At 36.8% G+C, this 20,586-nt stretch overlaps 1 protein-coding gene across 1 annotated transcript; it reads left to right on the top strand.

The window, feature by feature from the left end:
* The first annotated feature begins 447 nt into the window (after nucleotides 1–447).
* On the top strand, nucleotides 448–20,343 carry Fic (FIC domain protein adenylyltransferase). The gene is made up of 6 exons (XM_071675685.1): nucleotides 448–800; nucleotides 9,194–9,428; nucleotides 10,219–10,448; nucleotides 11,879–12,054; nucleotides 13,515–13,724; nucleotides 16,527–20,343. The coding sequence occupies exons 1-6, from the start codon at nucleotides 461–463 to the stop codon at nucleotides 17,196–17,198; spliced, it is 1,863 nt and encodes a 620-aa protein (XP_071531786.1). The 5' UTR covers nucleotides 448–460; the 3' UTR covers nucleotides 17,199–20,343.
* The last annotated feature ends 243 nt before the right edge of the window (nucleotides 20,344–20,586 follow it).

Here is a 20,586-nt window from a genome sequence, read left to right as displayed (position 1 = left end):
TATATATATATATATATATATATATATATAATATATATATATATATATATATATATATATATATATATATATATATATATATATATATATATATATATATATATATATATTATATATATATATACAAATATATATGTATATATACATATATATAATATATATGTATATATATATATATATATATATATATATATATTTATATATAATGGAAGAATTCACAAAAATTTTAGGGTAAAATTTGAATTTCCCGGTAGAGTAGCATTCAAGATTCCTTCAATTTAGATAACAGAATATGCTATAAAATATAATTGAAATCTCTGCAAAGAAAACTTGAAATATTTAAGAAAACTCGGTGAAGTATTTAATTCAGATAATTAATTGTAGTGTGTAATAATTCAGTTTCAAGCACCCAGTCACTGCCGTCCAACAGCAAGACACTGATGACGTAACACCACAACAAATGCTCAAGGTGTTCAGACGTGTCTGCTTATTTCGCAGCTTCAGTGATGTGTTATCTTGTAATAATGTCCGAAAACTACAGAGTGAAGAGATGAATAAGGTGACATTATTCATAGTATTCCTTTGTGGAGTGATATTTGCTGTGATAGTATCCGTAATGCGCAATTATTGGATGTTGTACACGTCGGTAGAGGGTACTTTAAGTACCTCACTGGGTGCACTTCCAGCTGGAGCAGATATCGAACTTATGGATGATGGATACGTGGCGATGGCGTTGCTTGGAGCGCATGACGGGGAGCAGGCAGTATCTAAGAAGCAGTCAACAGAGCTAGAGGATAAAAGTAAGTTATTAGAGATCTAAGGACATCTCAAAGTACAAAAATGTTCATGCACATAGTGTGAATATGTTTGATGCAGGTAGTAAGGAAAGACATTGTTTTGTAGGTGATGCTGGTTACGTAAGATCTAGTTAATGCAGAGAGACACAGTTAACAGTTTTATTGTCATAAATATTAAGCAAGAAGTGAGAAAAAACCCAAATTATGTTTTTTTTAGTTCATGAAGCATAGTGAGTAAAATTGCAGATTGTGAGTGTGTTGTGAAAGACAAACAAACTGACATTATTATGATCGGTTAGACTTGGACAAGTCATCAAATAGGAGATGCAGAAATTAGCCAGAGTGGATACGATGTATTGAGAAATTACAGGAATGATAGGAGAGGTGTAGGATGTCCAGAGTTGGATTAAGGCAGTTAATGGAGGATCTTACCAATGATTTGATATAAAAATACATGGTGTAAAATATATTCAATAGGAAGCATCTTTTCGAATATGTTGTTGAAGTCCTTTAAATTTAGAAAGTATGAAAAAGTTTTAAATACAAAAAACTGATATTAATAGCGACTAATACAGGCAGGTGGTAACACGTGGAGACTTTTACCACAGTATGATTTTAGGAAACTGGTTATCAATAAGTTTATGATGCAACCTGTAAGTGAACCTATTCATGGAAAAGACATTTCAGACTTGGTTGTTACTTTTACAGTAGTTAACTCCATACTGCAGGCACCTCACCTTATTATGTAGTCCCTTTTCTCAAGAGAAGTAACATGAACTCTGTTGATTAACCCTACAGTTTCTGTTATATTAATTTTACCTTAATGTCATTCATTATGAAAGATATGATAGATTGGCCCTACACAGGTAGTTCAATAATCATAGCAAACTATATAGAGCACATAGAACATAAGTAGCCTTTTTCTATAACTAGTTTTGTTGTAGAGCATAAATAGACCTTTACTACCTCTATTTTACTGGTGAATTGTTTAGTGCTGACAAAGTTTCTTGAAATGAAATTGGTACTAATGTGTTCCTTACACTTGAAAGCCGATTTAGAAGTGTAGAACATAATATTGAATATTAATTGTATATTTTGAAGTTATTTTGGCAGTCAGCTTTGCTATTAATTTGGGATTTGGAATCTGTATTTTTAAAGTGCTTGAATAGTGTCAAGAAAGTACAGTAACAATTTTGTAAGTATATTTTAAAACATCATTGAATTAAGTGATAGTAGTACTGTACTGTATATTAGGGAAAATATAAGTTCTGATATAAGTAAAAGCAATATACATAAACAGTCAACAGGACCAGTGAAAACCCTATCTAACCTCCCTTGAAGTCACGATTTATCATGATACTCAATATTCTAGGTAAAATATACCTCTCACACTCATGATTGAGCTCCAAGAATGTTTTTGAATGTTGGCGAACAGTTAAGATGGTAAACACCTATGTAATCCCCATCAACAGAATTAAATTTTGGATATTTCTAATATTCTGTATACCTGGTGAAAATCTTATAGATTCTGTTGATATTTTACAAGTGTGTTACCTGTTTTTATATTACAGGGAGACCCCCAACTTACAGACAGGTAACTTTCCTGGACCATGTTCGTAAATTGAATCGTTTGTAAGTCTGCAAATATGAATTATGATGGCTCACATAAGAGTTGATTGAATAATGTGCTGAATAATGAAATCTGAAGTTTATATTGGTAAAACATCTTATTAAGCAAACTTGATGAAAAAGATGCCCATTCAAGTAATTATGTGGTTCTTAAGCATGAGAAGTTGATTCTGTTGTAGACTAGGAATTAAGTATTACCATTATTTGTTTGTAGTATGGATGATTGTTGGTTGGACATTCATGAGTTGGGCTTTCCAACATTATCCCAGATACAATATACATAATCTGCACTACTGTTGCTTAACCAAATAATGTTCATCAAGATTTGATTGTCCAAATCATTCTTCACATTCGGTATTGTCTTTTCTAAACACTAGCATTGCACCTGATCACAATATTCGAAGCTGATAGAAATGTAGTGAAATAAGTATGCTACTTAATGATAGATATAGAACAGTACACTGTGCTTGTGCCACATTATTATTTTAATAACTTTGGCAATTTAACTAAGATGCTGTAAATGAGAAGAAACCCATATCAGTGGACTACATGTCCAGGCCTATGACTTCTTGGAAGCGATTTAGGTAGTTTATAAATTTACCCATGCTTTGAAAACTAGCTTTTTATATTGAGTGATTTTGTTCTGCAATGCTTGTGCAGTGTTTGGAGAATGCACACAAAAGAATTCAGACATCAAACCACTAGGTCCCTTTGAGGCTGTCTGTTATAGAGGAAGAAATATGAAACTCATGGATTAGGGTGGTAAGAGTAGAAAGACATAACTTGCTTAGAATAGAAAAACTGCGTAAACTTTTCACGTGGCTAAGGGAGGCACAGATAATATTAGCCATGGATTGAACATTTTATAATATGATTTGGAATTCATTGTCATAGTAAAAGATATCAAATAAGACAACACTGATTAGGGTTATGTTATTTTATTTATTTTGCTTTGTCGCTGTCTCCCACATTAGCGAGGTAGGGCAAGGAAACAGACGAAAGAATGGCCCAACCCACCCACATACACATGTATATACATACACATCCACACACGCAAATATACATACCTATACATCTCAACGTATACATATATATACACACATAGACATATACATATATACACATGTACATAATTCATACTGTCTGCCTTTATTCATTCCCATCACCACCCTGCCACACATGAAATACCCCACCCCATGTGTGCGAGGTAGCGCTAGGAAGACAACAAAGGCCCCATTCGTTCACACTCAGTCTCTAGCTGTCATGTAATAATTCACCTAAACCACAGCTCCCTTTCCACATCCAGGCCCCACAGAACTTTCCATGGTTTACCCAAGACAATTCACATGCCCTGGTTCAATCCATTGACAGCACGTCGACCCCGGTAAACCACATCTTTCCAATTCACTCTTTTCCTCGCACGCCTTTCACCCTCCAGCATGTTCAGGCCCCAATCACTCAAAATATTTTTCACTCCATCTTTCCACCTCCAATTCGGTCTCCCACTTCTCCTCGTTCCTTCCACCTCTGACGCATATATCCTCTAGGTCAATCTTTCCTCACTCATTCTCTCCATGTGACCAAACCATTTCAAAACACCCTCTTCTGCTCTCTCAACCACACTCTTTTTATTACCACACATATCTCTCTTACCCCATTATTACTTACTCAATCAAACCACCTCACACCACATATTGTCCTCAAACATCTCATTTCCAGCACATCCACCCTCCTGCGCACAACTCTATCCATAGCCCATGCCTTGCAACCATACAACATTGTTGGAACCACTATTCCTTCAAACATACCCATTTTTGCTTTCCAAGATAATGTTCTCGACTTCCACACATTCTTCAAGGCTCCCAGAATTTTCGCCCCCAACCCCCACCCTATGATTCACTTCCACTTCCATGGTTCCATCCGCTGCCAAATCCACTCCCAGATATCTAAAACACTTCACTTCCTCCAGTTTTTCTCCATTCAAACTTACCTCCCAATTGACTTGACCCTCAACCCTACTGTACCTAATAACCTTGCTCTTATTCACATTTGCTCTCAACTTTCTTCTTTCACACACTTTGCCAGACTCAGTCACCAGCTTCTGCAGTTTCTCACATGAATCAGCCACCAGCGCTGTATCATCAGCGACCAACAACTGACTCACTTCCCATGCTCTCTCATCCACAACAGACTGCATATTTGCCCCTCTTTCCAAAACTCTTGCATTCACCTCCCTAACAACCCGATCCATAAACAAATTAAACAACCATGGAGACATCACACACCCCTGCCGCAACCTACATTCACTTTTTTATACCCACTTATATGTGTTATCATGCTGGTGGGTAAAGCCCATGGAAAAAATCAATAGAGTTTATGAAATCTAATTTGATCTCTTCCAGTAGTAGGGATATTCAGTAGGAATATACTGTCATTGAATTGGTGTGCTGCTGGGCATTGTATGGAATAGTCACTTGTGGGGAAGTTGAATAGTGGTATAACTGGCTGATTGGCCTGTTGTCTGTTTTAGGATATTTTGGAAATATTTCAGTATTTTTATATTAATTAATCCCATGTTTTCCTCAATATTCATGACCCTTTCCTACTTTTGCTTTATTTGACATCACAGGTTAAACTGGAATGCTTTTTAATCAAGACCTGTAACTCATATTCTGTAAACACTACTTGAACCATGTAGAACAAAATTAGTCGTCATTCAGAGCTAGTTTCAGTGCAGAATTAAACTGATAATTTATCATGATTTTGAGGGGGGAGCAAGATTTGAAGACTTATTTACTTATCCTGCAGTGATTCATGTAATAGTGGGGAGGGCTATAATTATCAGGGAAACTGTATTGTAGAATAAGTGATGCACTTTTAGGAAACACAATTTATGAAAACCTCATTTAGCTTCCACTAAAATCCTAGATATATCGTATTTGTAATTTCCTTTGCAGAATATAGGAATGGGGTGCTGAGTGTACTCAGCTACTGGGAAGTTTGTTTGCTGTATTTATTTAGTTTTTGCTTTCTTTATGTGCAGCAAACCAATATGCTATCGATTTTTTTGTTTTGTTTGTGTTTAAAGATTTAAGAATTAAAGTAAGTCTTAGCCCCTAGATGAGGTTAGATGAAATTTTTTGTGGGTTCATTTGTTATTTCTTGATTTCTCATAATTTTACCCTGTTTCCCCAATAGTCATAGCCCTCATCACAGTCACATTTATAGAGAAAGCAATAATGCTCCTCTCATCTGTATCACTGCTAAGTATTGGGAGTCCTTTGATATGCATTTCTTCCACATCTATGAGTGCTGTTTCTGTATTGTAGCTGAATTTTGCTAACAAAATTACTGGATAAACTCTTCATATAATACCATAATAAGTGGGGAGGACTTTGAAGCTTAAGGAAAGTGTGGGGTTAATGATGTAAAAGTAGCTGAAACGCTTTAAGAAACCATCACAGCATATGGAAACCTTAATTTACTTCTCATAGCAGCCAAAATATATTTTATTTTTCAGTTTTAGTTAGAATTTTTAGTTTGCCAGATTAGCTATGGACATAAAGTAATTTTGTTTTGCTGAGATTGTATAGTTTTTAAAGAATAGAAAGGTGGTGTGTGTGATATTGACTTAGGATCCTCGACAGAAATAACTTGATCATTGTCATTAAAAATTATATCAGTGGACTCAGTATTATACTGTTAGTATTATTTGATTTTACCTACATCAGCCTGTTTAAAGAATGTAAGGGTATGTTCTGCTGTGTTGGATGATGCTGTGATTCTTTTTATGTTTATTGTATTGATTTACAAAAGAGGCACAGTACAGGAGGGTCTCACATTAACATAGATTATATTGATGTCATTTTTTAAATACAATATCCTGAAGTACATCCAAAATTTTTATAAGTATAGATCAAAAAATGTATTAACATGGGCTGAGTAGGAAAAATAGCTGAAAATTTGAGTTGATGTGGATCTTACAATGCATAATATTGTCCCAAACTGGAAAATGGTGCAAAAACGTAGGTTAATGATGGTTACAAATGTATTAATGTAATACCAACTGGAAGAAATAGAACTTCTTTATCTTTTGATACAGCTATTGAGCTTTTTTTTTTTCTGGTCCTTACTTACCTCCTCATGTAACCATATAAACATGTACTTATTTATGTGGACACGTTGATGTACCTCTCAGCGGGTTTCTTTCTCATGTTAATGCTCATCTTTGTTGTACCAACTCAAGAAACTTAGCTTAGCCAGACATAACCTAACATTCTTGAAAGTGATTGCTCTAGATGGAATAGAGTTCTGCAAATTGTAATGGATCCACTAGTATGTTATTAGTCAGGATTATGTAGGACGCTTCATGCTTACTAAAGATTTTTTTTTTTTTTTTTAGTAGCTGTCTCCTGCGCTAGCGAGGTAGCGCAAGGAAACAGACGAAAGAATGGCCCAACCCACCCACATACTCATGTATATACATAAACGCCCACACACATACACATGTATATACATAAACGCCCGCACACATACACATACATACCTATACATTTCAACGTATAAATACATATACATACACAGACATACGCATATATACACATGTACATATCCATGCTTGCTGCCTTCATCCATTCCCGTCACCACCCCACCACTCATGAAATGGCACTCCCCTCCCCCCTGCACGTGCATGAGTTAGTGCTAGGAAAAGACAACAAAGGCCACATTCATTCACACTCAGTCTCTAGCTGTCATGTGTAATGCACTGAAACCATAGCTCCCTTTCCACACTCAGGCCCCACAAAACTTTCCATGGTTTACCCCAGACGCTTCACATGCTCTGGTTCAATCCATTGACAGCACATCTACCCTGGTATACCATATTCTAATTCACTCAGTTCCTTGCACGTCTTTCACCCTCCTGTATGTTCAGGCCCCAATTGCTCAAAATCTTTTTCATGCCATTCTTCCACCTCCAGTTTGGTCTCCCACTCCTCGTTCCCCCCACCTCTGACATATATATCCTCTTTGTCAATCTTTCATATCCTCTTTGTCAATCTTTCCTCACTCATTCTCTCCATGTGACCAAACCATTTCAATATATCCTCTTCTGCTCTCTCAACGACACTTTTTATTACCACACATCTCTCTTACCCTTTCATTACTTACTTGATCAAACCACCTCACACCACATATTGTCCTCAAACATTTCATTTCCAATACATCCACCCTCCTCCTCCCAACCCTATCTGTAGCCTATGCCTCGCAACCATATAACATTGTTGGAACCCCTATTCCTTCAAACATGCCCATTTTTGCTCTCAGATAATATTCTCGCCTTCCGCACATTCTTCAACGCTCCCAGAACCTTTGCCCCCTCCCCCACCCTGTGACTCACTTCCGCTTCCATGGTTCCATCCGCTGCTAAATCCACTCCCAGTTATTTAAAACACTTCTTCCTTCAGTTTTTCTCCATTCAAACTTACATCCCAATTAACTTGTCCCTTACCCCTACTTTACCTAATAACCTTGCTCTTATTCACATTTACTCTCAGCATTCTTCTTTCACACACTTTACCAAACTCAGTCACCAGCTTCTGCAGTTTCTCACCTAAATCAGCCACCAGCACTGTATCATCAGCGAACAACAACTGACTCACTTCCCAAGCCCTCTCATCCACAACAGACTGCATACTTGCCCCTCTCCAAAGCCCTTGCATTCACTTCCCTAAAATCCCCATCTATAAACAAATTAAACAACCATGGAGACATCACACACCCCTGCCGCAAACCTACATTCACTGGGAACCAATCCCTTTCCTCTCTTCCTACTCATACATATGCCTTACATCCTTGATAAAAACTTTTCACTGCTTCTAGCAACTTACCTCCCACACCATATACTCTTAATACCTTCCATAAAGCATCTCTATCATATCCCCTCTCCACATCCATAAATGCTACATACAAATCCATCTGTTTTTCTAAGCATTTCTCACATACATTCTTCAAAGCAAACACTTGATCCATACATCCTCTACCTCTTCTGAAACCACACTGTTCTTCCCCAATCTGATGCTCTGTGCATGCCTTGACCCTCTCAATCAATACCCTCCCATATAATTTCCCTGGAATACTCGACAAACTTATACCTCTGTTATTTGAACACTCTCCTTTATCCCCTTTGCCTTTGTACAATTGTACTATGCATGCATTCCGCCAATCCTCAGGCACTTTACCATGAAACATACGTACGTTGAATATCCTTACCAACCAGTCAACAACACAGTCACCCTCTTTTTTAATAAATTCCACTACAATACCATCAAAACCCGCCACCTTGCCGGCTTTCATCTTCCGCAGAGCTTTCACTACCTCTTCTCTGTTTACCAAACCATTCTCTCTGACCCTCTCACTTCACACACCACCTCGACCAAAACACCCTATATCTGCCACTCTATCATCAGACACATTCAACAAACCTTCAAAATATTCCATCTCCTCACTTCACCACTACTTGTAATTACATAAACCTCAGGGGACCATTATTGGTCTGAAATACACAAAACCTGTGTCTTTTCTGCCGAGGGACATGTTGGATTAACTGAGTGTCATGGGATGTATATTTATAGATTCCTGGGTTACAGCAATAACATTTTGTTATGGTGATTTTATCTTTAGATAGTATCTTTTGTTTCTTTTTGTAACACATTTGGGTATAGTGCTGTGTTAACTAAAATCTTTTATATTTGATTGAATTATTACAGATGCTGAAATTGAAGCATTAAACACATTGAAAGCTGCCAGGGAGCTAGCTAACTCTGGTAAATGTTCAAGGGCTGGCAGACTCTTGGAACATGCATTTTCACTAGCACCACGTCATCCAGATGTTCTCATACATTATGGAGAATATCTTGAACAGCACCGGAATGATGTAGTTCAGGCTGATAAAATGTATTTACAAGCTCTTGCAATATCTCCAGCTAATTCTCGGGCTCTCAGGTAAGAACACAGTTCTTGTACTCATTGTATCACTTTCATCTTTGTGGCTCAGTACATCTCCCCGCTCATCTTGTACCTTTTTACTTTTCATTCTTTCCTTACCAGTTGAGCTCTTCATTTTCTGTTTGCCAACCTCATTTATTGAACAGTATGTTGAGATGGCTTGTGCTATAGTCTATAAAGCTCTTATGATTGTTATGTATGGTAAATTTGTATTTTTTTCCAGAATGGTGAATTATGTAGATAATTGTGTGTGATAATTAAAACTAAGCACAATAGAGTAGTTTAACCTTGACATGCTTCAGAAATATAAGTATGGAGAAGACAGAAGTAAAATAGAAACATAAAGAAGGAAAATGTGCACTTTTAATTCTATATCTTCATCCTCTTATATCCCTACTGTATATCTTTTTCAAAACATTTCTTCACATTCCTTCAAACAATAAATCTTTTGTAAGGTATTCTTTAATACTTTATAAAAGAATTATTGTTTGAAGGAATGTGAAGAAGAGTTTTGAAAAAGATATACAGTAGGGATATTAGAGGATGAAGACAGAATTAAGTGTTTTGGGAAGGAATTACCTATTTCTCTTTAAAATGACAGTGGGTAAGAGTATCATATGATAAAGGGAAATGAGAAATATTTGTGTAAGTTTGCAAGTTTATGTTTTTAACACATTTGACATGATTCCTAGCTCTGTATAGAAAATAGTGTGTCAGATTAGTTAACTGATGGTTTTGTAAGAAGTTTAGTGTTCTAAAAGTATCACAAGAAAATTCTGTTCGACAGAAACCGCAGACGAACTCGACCTCTTGTTGATGAAATGGATTCTGTAATGCTAAATCGCATTGACAGCAAAAGGGATGATCTTGCCCAGATTCCTGTATCTTCTGCTGCCCTTCGACGTATCAAAAAGGAGGCATATTTCCAGTACATATATCACACTGCAGGGATTGAAGGAAATACCATGACTCTTGCTCAAACTCGAATGATCTTGGAGACTAGATTAAGTGTAGGAGGTGAGTATTGGACGTCATATTCATCATTGTCAATGTGTGGAGACCAGCAATAAGTTTAGGAAGTGAGGAGAGGCCATTCATAAAGTGAGAGTTCATTAAAGGCCTAAATGTTTGTGGAAGATAAATAAAGACCAAATACAGATGAGGGAAATGAGTAGAGACTGAGCTTCCAAGTATAGGAGATGAGTGGAGAATAGATAATCAAAGATTCTTATATCTCATGATGAGTAAGAAATTATAGTGGAGATAGGTAACTGATTTTGCAAAAATGGAATTAGGAGGATAGATATAAAAAAGACATGTAGGTAGGATAGATAGAAAAAAGATTTGTAGGTAGACTTCCCTCTCACTTTGCTACTTCATATCAGCCTCTCCTGCTTTCCCCATCAACAGCAGTGCCCCTCAAGATTTTTCTGTTTCTTACACTTTTTCTTCTTTTTATCATTGATTTCCTTTCTTTCACAAATAAGCAAATGCACTCTTATGCTGAAGACTCAACACTTCATTCCTGTACATCCTTCAATTCTGCTCCTTCATCCCTCACTTGGTAACATCCACTCTATCTTGGACACCCCACATTATGGAAACAACTAACTCTGCCTCTGAGAACCTGGGAGTCCTGATTAGATGTCAGAATTTCTTTTCTTCTGAACAGTTGCTCCCCATATATGAAAGAGTGATCCAACCTTGTATGTAGTACTGCTCTCACATCTGGAGTGGATCTAGTTATACATCCTTATTTGAGAGTTGAATCAAAAGCAGTCAAACTCATTAAGTCTCTCAGGCTAACTTCAAAACTTTACCCAGTTACCCTATGCTGCATTTTTGGTTCACTCTCCTTCTTTTATGTGTATTCCTTTGGTTTTTCCTTCTGAGAGCTGGGTGCTAGTGTGCCCCTATCACTTGCGAGACCACACAACATACGGCAAGCTGCTGTGTCATGTGATTACCGTATGGCCTTAGCAACTCATGGGTGGGCCAATTTGATAACAGTTTCTTTCCCTACACCTTAAAGCTTTGGAACGCTCTACCCTTTCATGTCTTTCATGTCTTTCCCAATATCAATGGCCTGGTGCATTTTAAAAGACAGGTTTTTCACTTCCTCCAATATTCTTAAACCTCCAACATTCTTAAATACCATCCCTTGTCTCTTCTTTTCCCTTTCATTAACCTGTCGATATTTCACCTAAGGCCTGACCTGGATGTGGACTTTTGTCCATGACTGGAGCCTCCAATGTAAGAGAAAAAAGAATGTGGTACAAAAAAATCAATAGAATTGTATAGGGATGAAAGTTTGTAAGACTAGCACAGATGAAGGATTATTCTAGATGTGTATTACCAAAGACTTGAAGGGTACGCATTAGTTTGTCACAATGTACTGGCATGTCAGCACTTTGTGTGTAAACCGTTATTTATTTCTCTTCATCCAGGAAAGAGTGTGATGGAACATAATGAGATCTTAGGATTAGACCTAGCATTGAAGTTTATCAACACAACTTTAGTCCATAGAATTGGGCGTATATCTCTTTATGATATTCTGGAAATACACAGAAGAGTCCTCGGACATGTTGATCCAATAGAAGCGGGTCAGCTGCGCACCACACAGGTATTGTTTAGTATTTGAATTAATTGTGCTTTTATTTGTTACTCCTATGGTTTACAGCTTCGTGATACATGTTGATATTTCCCACAGAGTTATCATCACAATTTCTTGGTATGAGAATATGAATGTTGGTTCCGATATTAAAAGAAACCATTCTTAATTGAGAAAAGGTTCCATATTTCTGTCTTTTTAAACATATTCCCCACTTATGTATTCAGTGCAGGTGTGCTACTTCATATTCTAACACCAAATTTCCTGCTGTTATAAACTCTTTATGCAATATTACTTATTTTTTCTTCCATTTGTTAATGTTATTTTTTTCTACTTAAACAAACCTTGTTTTAATGCATGCACTTGTGGAAAATATATTTTTTCTTTTAAGTTTTGCACTGATTCTAATGATTTTTTCATGAAGTTTAAAGGCTAGTATTTCTTCCATTTATGATCCAGTTATGTTTGGCTCTTCCATCAGCACCAGAGCATGCCTGTGTGCTAGCATTCCCAAGATATATATACTATTTTCTTTCGTAAAAGGATCACTTCAGCATATCTTAGTTATTTATCTATTATCTTTCATTATACTCAAGATTTTACTTTTCTTTATATTTGAATTTGTTGCCTCTAGTTCATAATTATCATTTTTCGGGAAGATCATACCGTTCTGGTGCTTATCCAGGTTTCACCACCAGTAAGGTTTACAAGTCATGCATGAATAGCTTTTTGTCCGCAGCTCCTGTTTGGTTATATAGGGCACCCTTAACCCTTTAGGTGCATCATAAGATTTCAAATTCATTCTTTAAAAGGGCAATTTTGACATCATAAAATGAAATTGATATTTTGACTTTTCTAGCAACAACAATATAAAAAAGCATAAAGGTTTCCATATCTGGCATTTAAATATCCTGGTTTTCGTATTATAATTTGAAAAAGCAGGTTTTTACCGTGAAAATGCTTTAAAAATGTATTTTCTAAAATGTGATAATTGCCTATCTGTTACTGAGGAACTAAAATTATTTTAGGAGAATGGTTATGTTATGATAAATCATTCCTAGCAGTGTAATTCAAAATACTAACCTTTTTATATTTCATATTTGGTGAAACTTCATCTAAGAATGAAGATTAGATTAGGCTAAGATACACTAATTTAGATTAGGTTTGCAGTGACTTATTGCTAGGTAAAAATACAGAGACCATTTTAGTTAGAATCAGTTTTTGTATGCACAGATTATTAACTATATGTAATATAAGCATAATATTGTATAACTTGCCTACACCTTTATCTGTTTCATTATCTTTAAAAATTTAAAGCTGAAGGAATCAGCTGATATGTATGTCCCTCATAAAAGCTGACCCAGATCTTGGAGAAACAGTCAGCCAGTATGAATAAAAGAATATTAAGTTGGCAGGTCACTGGTTCAAATATGGGCCGTCACTTAAACAAGTTCCTATATTATTTCTTTTAGGTTTATGTGAGTGATCATATACCTCCACCTCCAACACATCTTCAAGTGCTCATGGAGGATTTTGTGGCTTGGCTAAACTCACCAGAAGCTCAGAAACTTCATCCAATTAAATATGCAGCACTTGCACACTATAAATTGGTTTTTATACATCCTTTTTCTGATGGTAATGGAAGAACAGCTCGACTTTTGATGAACTTCCTCCTCATGCAGGTGAGTAAGGGGAAAATGTATGAATAATTAATGAAAAAGAAAACAAATGGGAGCATCACTGAGGGGCAGATGAGAAAATGATAACAGTTTGAAATAAGGTGAAGAGGATTGTTGAATGTGTTTGGTGTGGCGGCAGATGTATGGTGTTTGGGTCAGGTATCTGTTGCAAAGTGAGAGAGCTGGCTTGTGGGTTTGTAAAAATAGAGGAGGTTGTGAAAGTCTCATGTAAGATGAAGTGTACCAAGTGAGTGGAGTGGATGGAATTATAGATAAATGTCTCGGTAAAGAAGGTAACTTTGTTGGTGATTGGTTAGTTAGGATTTTTAAAGTATGTTCAAGTCTTGATTACTTAAAACCTCTCACATCAAAATACCATCTTCTGAGTCTTCCTTTTTCCCTTGCTTTTTGATACACACACTCTCTTTGTCTCTCATCACTCATTCATGTCATATCCTAACTACTTCAGTACATCCTGTTCAACTCGCTCAATCATAAAGAGCTTACTACCACACCTCCCTCATGTAGATTCATTCCTAACACGGATAAACTCTTTCCACACCACGTCCTCAGACCTTTCCTTTGTGGCACTTCCACCTTCCCCTTTTTATTTTGCAGGCGAACCACTAGAACTCATGCACCACTGCTAGGACTACTAAATCATCAAACATACCCTCATAGACATTGGCCTCTCCTTTCACCATGATACACCCAGGACTTATTTCCCCTCTCTCTTCCTATGATTCGCATACACTCATAGTTCCATCAGCTGCCATGTCCACCCAAGAACCTAAAATACACACTTTGGCTTCTCTCAGCTCAAACTCACATTTATACCACCCTGACTCTTCCTTCCCTGTTAAGCTTCATAACACCTTACTTTTATTCACATTAACTCTCAACTCCCTCTTAACACCTAACTTTTATTCATATTAACTCTCATCTTCCTCCTTACACAAACTGTCCCTGATTCTGACACCAGGTTCCCTAGTTTCTCATTTGAGTCTGCCACTTAAGCTATGTTCTCCTCAAACATAAAGTGACTCATCTCTTTCTCTTTTCCAGCAACCCCCACCATAATGTAGACCCACCCTTCTCTCCGCAACTGTTGCATTTGCCTCTCTTACTACCCCATCTGTAAACAGTAAATAGATTAAACAGTCATGATGTCATCTTTCACCCTTGATGCAGATCATCTTTCTCTTGGAACCACCACTCTAAAAACATTTATGTCCTGGACTATTTATTTGTTTTATCATTAGGTACTTACTATTTTGATTATTCCCGTAATCCTTGAAACAGACGCTAACAAACATTCTTAGCCTTTAGTATGATGCAGGATACGGCAATCATTTATAATAGATGAATAAAAGAATAAAAAAATAAAATAAATGGGCGTTTTTGTATACATATATATATGTGTGTATATGAGTGAATGGGCCATTTTTCGCCCGTTACCCTGCTGATGCGGGAAACAGCGATCAAGTATATTAAATGATTTTTTCATACATATTCACCATTTCCCACATTATCGAGGTAGTGTTAAGAACAGAGGACCGAGCCTTAGAGGGAATATCCTTACGTGGCCCCCTTCCCTATTCCCTTATTTGGAAAATAAAAAAATGGGAGGGGAGGATTTCCAGCTCCAAGATAAGTTCTCTCTTTCCTTACATTCTACATCGTTCCCAGAACCTTCGCTGCAAAGTCCATTACCAGATATCTAAAACACTTCACTTCCTCCAGTTTTTCTCCATTCAAACTTACATCCCAATTAACTGTTCCTCATCCCAGCTGAACCTAATAACCTTGCTCTAATTCACATTTACTCTCAACTTTCTCCTTTCACACACTTCTCCATACTCAGTCACAAACTTCAACAGTTTCTCATTTGAATCAGTCACCAGTGTTGTATCATCGGTGAACAGCAACTGACTCACTTCCCAGGCCCTCTCATCCGAAACAGACTGCATACTTGCCCCTCTCTCCAAAACTCTTGCATTTACCTCCCTAACCACCCTATCCATAAACAAATTAAACAGCAATGAAGACATCACACACCCCTTCTGCAGCTGACCCTCCTCAGGATCCCCTTCCATGCTCAAGAAGCTAGCCACATCCACTGAATGGGACCTTAGGTCAAGAAATGTGTGGTGATGATGTGTGTCTTTATAGACTGAATGCAGTACAACTGAGAATATGTCCACTGCCTTCAAATATGGAAGTTGTATCTTTAGGGTAAGAGGTACTGTGGTATGTTTATTTTAAATCAATATTTGCAATGTTGAGTAGAGCCCAGAACACAAATGGGAAAGAATGACATATATGCTAGGATATTGTTTCGGTTAGGTGCACATGTGATGCGGTGGAGTTTAAAGCTAGATTTTTTTGTGCAAATTGAATCATTTCAGTATTCATATGTTTTTTTTTGTAGTAATGTATATTTTAGGGTAAGCTTTTTATTTCTACATGGTGGTTGGACATTGGTTATGAGTGGTTTAGATGGGAAGGGTCTAATGCTGTTCCAAAGAATTAAGTGCCGAGCATATTGAGATGGGGAGGGATTTTTGGTTTTGTGTATGAATATTCATGCTTGCAGTATCCATTGTATATATTTAATAATCATATACGTGTAGTGAGAAAATTGTGCCCATGTTTCCTTCAGATTCCCTTAATTTATTTCTTCAGTGCAGAATTAATTGCAAATAGTTTTCTGGTTAAGGAAGTCCCTGGACTGTGTCTGAAGGGAACCTTCTAGAAGATTAACAATAATGGTATAAAATATTTTGACTGTGTTTTGTCTTATAGGCTGGCTATCCCCCTGTGATTATCCGGAAACAAGACCGTCTTCTGTACTATGACTGTCTACAAACTGCCAATGAGGGAGATACTCGACCTTTTATGCGATTCATTGCCCACTGTACAGAGAAGACTTTGGATGTGTACTTGTGGGCTACCAGGGAGGTGTTACCAAAGATAGGACAGGATTTGGATTCAACATTAGAGAAAGAAAGGAGACATTCAGACCATGATAAATATGGAACAGATTCAGCAGACATAAAACACAAGAGGAAACCAGTATCTGATGTTGATACTGAAAGTAGACAAGGCTCAGGGAAATTTATGTTTACCTCTGCTGATGAGATTTCATCATGGCATTCAGATGAAAAAAATTCTATGAATACTTTTGCATCTGAAAAAGATAAAAAATTTATACCACCAACTGCTGAAGATGACATATTAAGTGAAGATGAGGATGTTAGTTCTGTCCTTGATGATGAGGCAGAATATGATGATGTCAGACACCATCTTTGGTTTACCAGTGATGATGAAATAGGAGAAGTAAGAGGAACTGGAAGATTCAGCAGAGTGCTTAATGAACAAGGTATATTTGATGATGCAGAGATACTAAAACATTTGAAGAATAAAGATAGAACCATGTTTGAGGAAGACGAGGATAGTTTACCTCGGAGTGAGTGAGTGAAAATTATCTTTGAATATTTCATGGTGATAGCACATTTCAAATTTCATTCTTTATGGCACTTTTATACAGAGTGAGTCCTTATAAAGTTTTTGGTTCTTAACAAGAGACATGAAATGAGGTAGTGTAATTTTATGTTTATTTATTGAAAAATATTTTTGTAATTTGTAATGCAGACAGCAATCCAAAGCTTAAATGAATGGCTGATCTCTCGTTCTCCATTGATTGAAAGCTTTTTTTTTATGTAGGTAACTGAAGATAAATACTCTACAAATTAACAATACACATGTACTACACTGTAGTTGCTTCCGAGGCCATCATCATTTTCCCCTTTTCTTGTTTGTGTAGGGCTGCATCCTCAAAAGATGAATTGGGTTGATGGGTTTTAACAGGACTAGAATTACATGACCAGCTCTATACATACCATAACAGATAGCCAAAAATTAAACTCCAAACATATTTAGACTGCAATATAGAATATATATTCACGGAATTTTGAATTATGTAATATAAACTCATTTAATGCACACATTTTTCACAAGAGTTCAGTTCCATCTTTCATTTCAGAAAGATTTCCTTATCCATATCGTAAACCTTTTTGCTGCATAATTATTTTTCAGGGGAGGGTTAGGGTGTGTGAGAGATTTAATACGGCAGGGAATGAATTGTGAGTGATGGAATGAATGAAATGTAATAGTCTGTGGTTTCGGCATGTGGAAAGAATGCAAGATGAGGGTTTACAAGGGTTGTATGATAGTATGATTAAAGGGTAAGACCTCGTGACATGGAAAAATATATTGAAATAGTGCTGTAGGGAAAGAAATAGGAGAAGACTTTTGGCTTGGTCACCCTCTTGATAGGTTCCTAGAGACACTGGGCATCAGAGATATAGATATATATTGACAGGGGTTGGGTATTTATTTGACCTTTTCTGTTATATTTTCAAATATAAACTGAAGGTATATTTCATATATTGTTATATGAATTTTATTTTTTCATACATATTCACTGTTTCCTCTGTTAGCATGGTAGCATTTAAGAACAGAAGACAGAGCCTTAGAGGAAAGACTCCTCACTTGGCCCAATTCTCTGTTCCTTTTGGAGGGGAGGATTATAAACCAGAAGTATGTAATAATATAAACTTTGTAATATTATATTGATATGGTAACACTATTATCCCTGGGGATAGGGGAGAAAGAATACTTCCCACGTATTCCCTGCATGTCGTAGAAGGTGACTTGAAGGGAGCAGGGGGCTGGAAATCCTCCCCTCTCGTTTTTTTTATTTTTCTTCCATAAGAAGGACAGAGGAGGGGGCCAGGTGAGAATATTCCCTTAAAGGTCCAGTCCTCTGTTCTTAACGCTACCTTGCTAACGCGGGAAGTGGCAAATAGTATGAAAGAAAGGAAAGATGGTAACACTATGATTTATAACATTCTTACCTTTTGGTACAATATTATATCCTTGTTGGTATTGCATGGAGTGCAATAGGTTGAGCAGTGGGGAGGAGATGATAGCACCATTTGCAATTACTGCACATCACTTTCCCTGGGCTGGATCCACAGAAGAGGCAGCAGGGGAATAGTCATGTTACGGTATGCTTCTCTCTTTATTGTAATATCCCTGCACCTGTAGGTGGAAGCCTACAAATGGACTCAGGCATGTCATTGGTACCATTAGATTCAAGGTTGTTAATATCGGTCTCACGACTTTGATTCACATTGTGCTAAAGTATCGTCAAGCTCATTGTCACTTAAAGCAACAACCAGACGCTTGCCATATGCATGTATGAAACGGAGCATTGTAATGGGATTGAATAGATGTTGTGCATCTTATTACATCGAGCCAAAATATCCTGAAACATAACAACACACTTTTAAACCAATACCTCACAACATCTCTCATCAATTTTACAGAGGGATCAGACATTTATTGTGCACACATAGGGGCATTTATTGAGTGAGACACAGCAGTGGTTTACACAAAGTGATGGTTAGGTTTGAACTTGTGAAATATTGTAATATACATTAGTAAACACTTTATAAGCAGTTTACAAACATTTACAGGCAAATATTACTCCACAATGAAGATAGTGTGCATGAAGGACTAGAGAAGATTTTTAAAGGGCAAGCCCACAGCAGCTTCCAGCATTGCTGCTGGGAGGTAACTGTTGCACATATGGCAAGCACTCCTTAGGTTTGCCATATATCTCAATAAAGGTGTATTACTGTGAGAGAACAGGCTTCAAGAAATGACTCACCAAAATTTCACAAGTTAATCAGAATTTGTTGATTTTAGGTGAATTTTTTTTCGTTTTATGTGTTGCAACTGTCAAGTCAGGTGCCAGTTGGACAAGAGTAAACACTGACATGTCAGTCGCAGTATTGTCTCATGAACATGTTAATGGTGAGAAAAGCGAGGATAAATGGCAGTGTCAGTGAAGGGGGCAAATGAGGAAGTAGTAACAAGCAGAGATGAGGTGAAGAGGAGATGGAGAGAATACTTTGAAGGATCGTTGAATGTGTTCAATAGTTAGTTAGATTTAAGGTGTTTGGGTCAGGGAGGTAGGCAAAGTGAGTCTTGGCAAGGGGTTTGGTGAAAGCCTTAAGTGAGATCTAATGTGGCTAGGGTGAAAGGTATTGCAGTTGATTTTGTTCAGAAATGAGGCTGACTGTGTTGATTGGTTACTTAGGATTTTCATTGTATGTAAGGATCATGATAAGTTGCCTGAGGAGTGGTGGAATGTATGTATAGTGCCGCTGCAAAGGCAAGGGGGAACAAAGGTGAGTGCATTTTTGCATCTTATGCAGTATAGGGAAATAAAAGGGCATTATCATTAATTCAATTTATGTGGCAGAAAGGTTAAAGAAAGCAGTAAAATATACACCATGGGTAGGAACTTGTGGAAGTGTGACTAGTCAAGAGTGAAGGAAGGTTATCTTAGTGTCAGTATTATTTACAATATATTGTTCAGGTTACTATTTATCCAAAAGTATAATAGTTGATAAAGTTTATGAAATATCATCTTGTCCCCAACACACTGATGAATTTTCATTAGTTTTATTATTGCAGAAATTGTATTTTGTAAGCCATTGTATTCTATAAATCAGTTCATTACTGCCTGAATACATTAGCCCAAGCATTGTTAATGTCTTTCAACTGATTTACAACTTTCCATCTTTGAGAGTTCTCCATAGATAAAGATTTGCACAGTTTCTGTGGAATAAAACAAATTTATATTTCTTTAACTTGGGAGGTGAGTATTGCCTTCATGATAGATCTTGTAAGGTATCACTTGGAATTTGTTCTTGTCTTCTTTAGAAGAATGAGTTGTGGACAGTCATTAAGTTCCAACTATAGAGAGAGGTGTTTTAGAGGATCATTCATT

This window comes from Panulirus ornatus, chromosome 21 (assembly GCF_036320965.1).
Source record: "Panulirus ornatus isolate Po-2019 chromosome 21, ASM3632096v1, whole genome shotgun sequence".
Taxonomy (NCBI): Eukaryota; Metazoa; Arthropoda; class Malacostraca; order Decapoda; family Palinuridae; genus Panulirus; species Panulirus ornatus.
This window is presented reverse-complemented; position numbering and strand designations above follow the sequence as displayed.

What these genes read in the sequence shown, in the direction of transcription:
- Fic (XM_071675685.1), top strand. Translation starts at nt 461, where the DNA reads ATGCTCAAGGTGTTCAGACGTGTCTGCTTATTTCGCAGCTTCAGTGAT. An exon ending in AACAGAGCTAGAGGATAAAA is followed by an intron (nt 801 to 9,193) that starts GTAAGTTATTAG and finishes GAATTATTACAG; the next exon opens with ATGCTGAAATTGAAGCATTA. An exon ending in GACTAGATTAAGTGTAGGAG is followed by an intron (nt 10,449 to 11,878) that starts GTGAGTATTGGA and finishes CTCTTCATCCAG; the next exon opens with GAAAGAGTGTGATGGAACAT.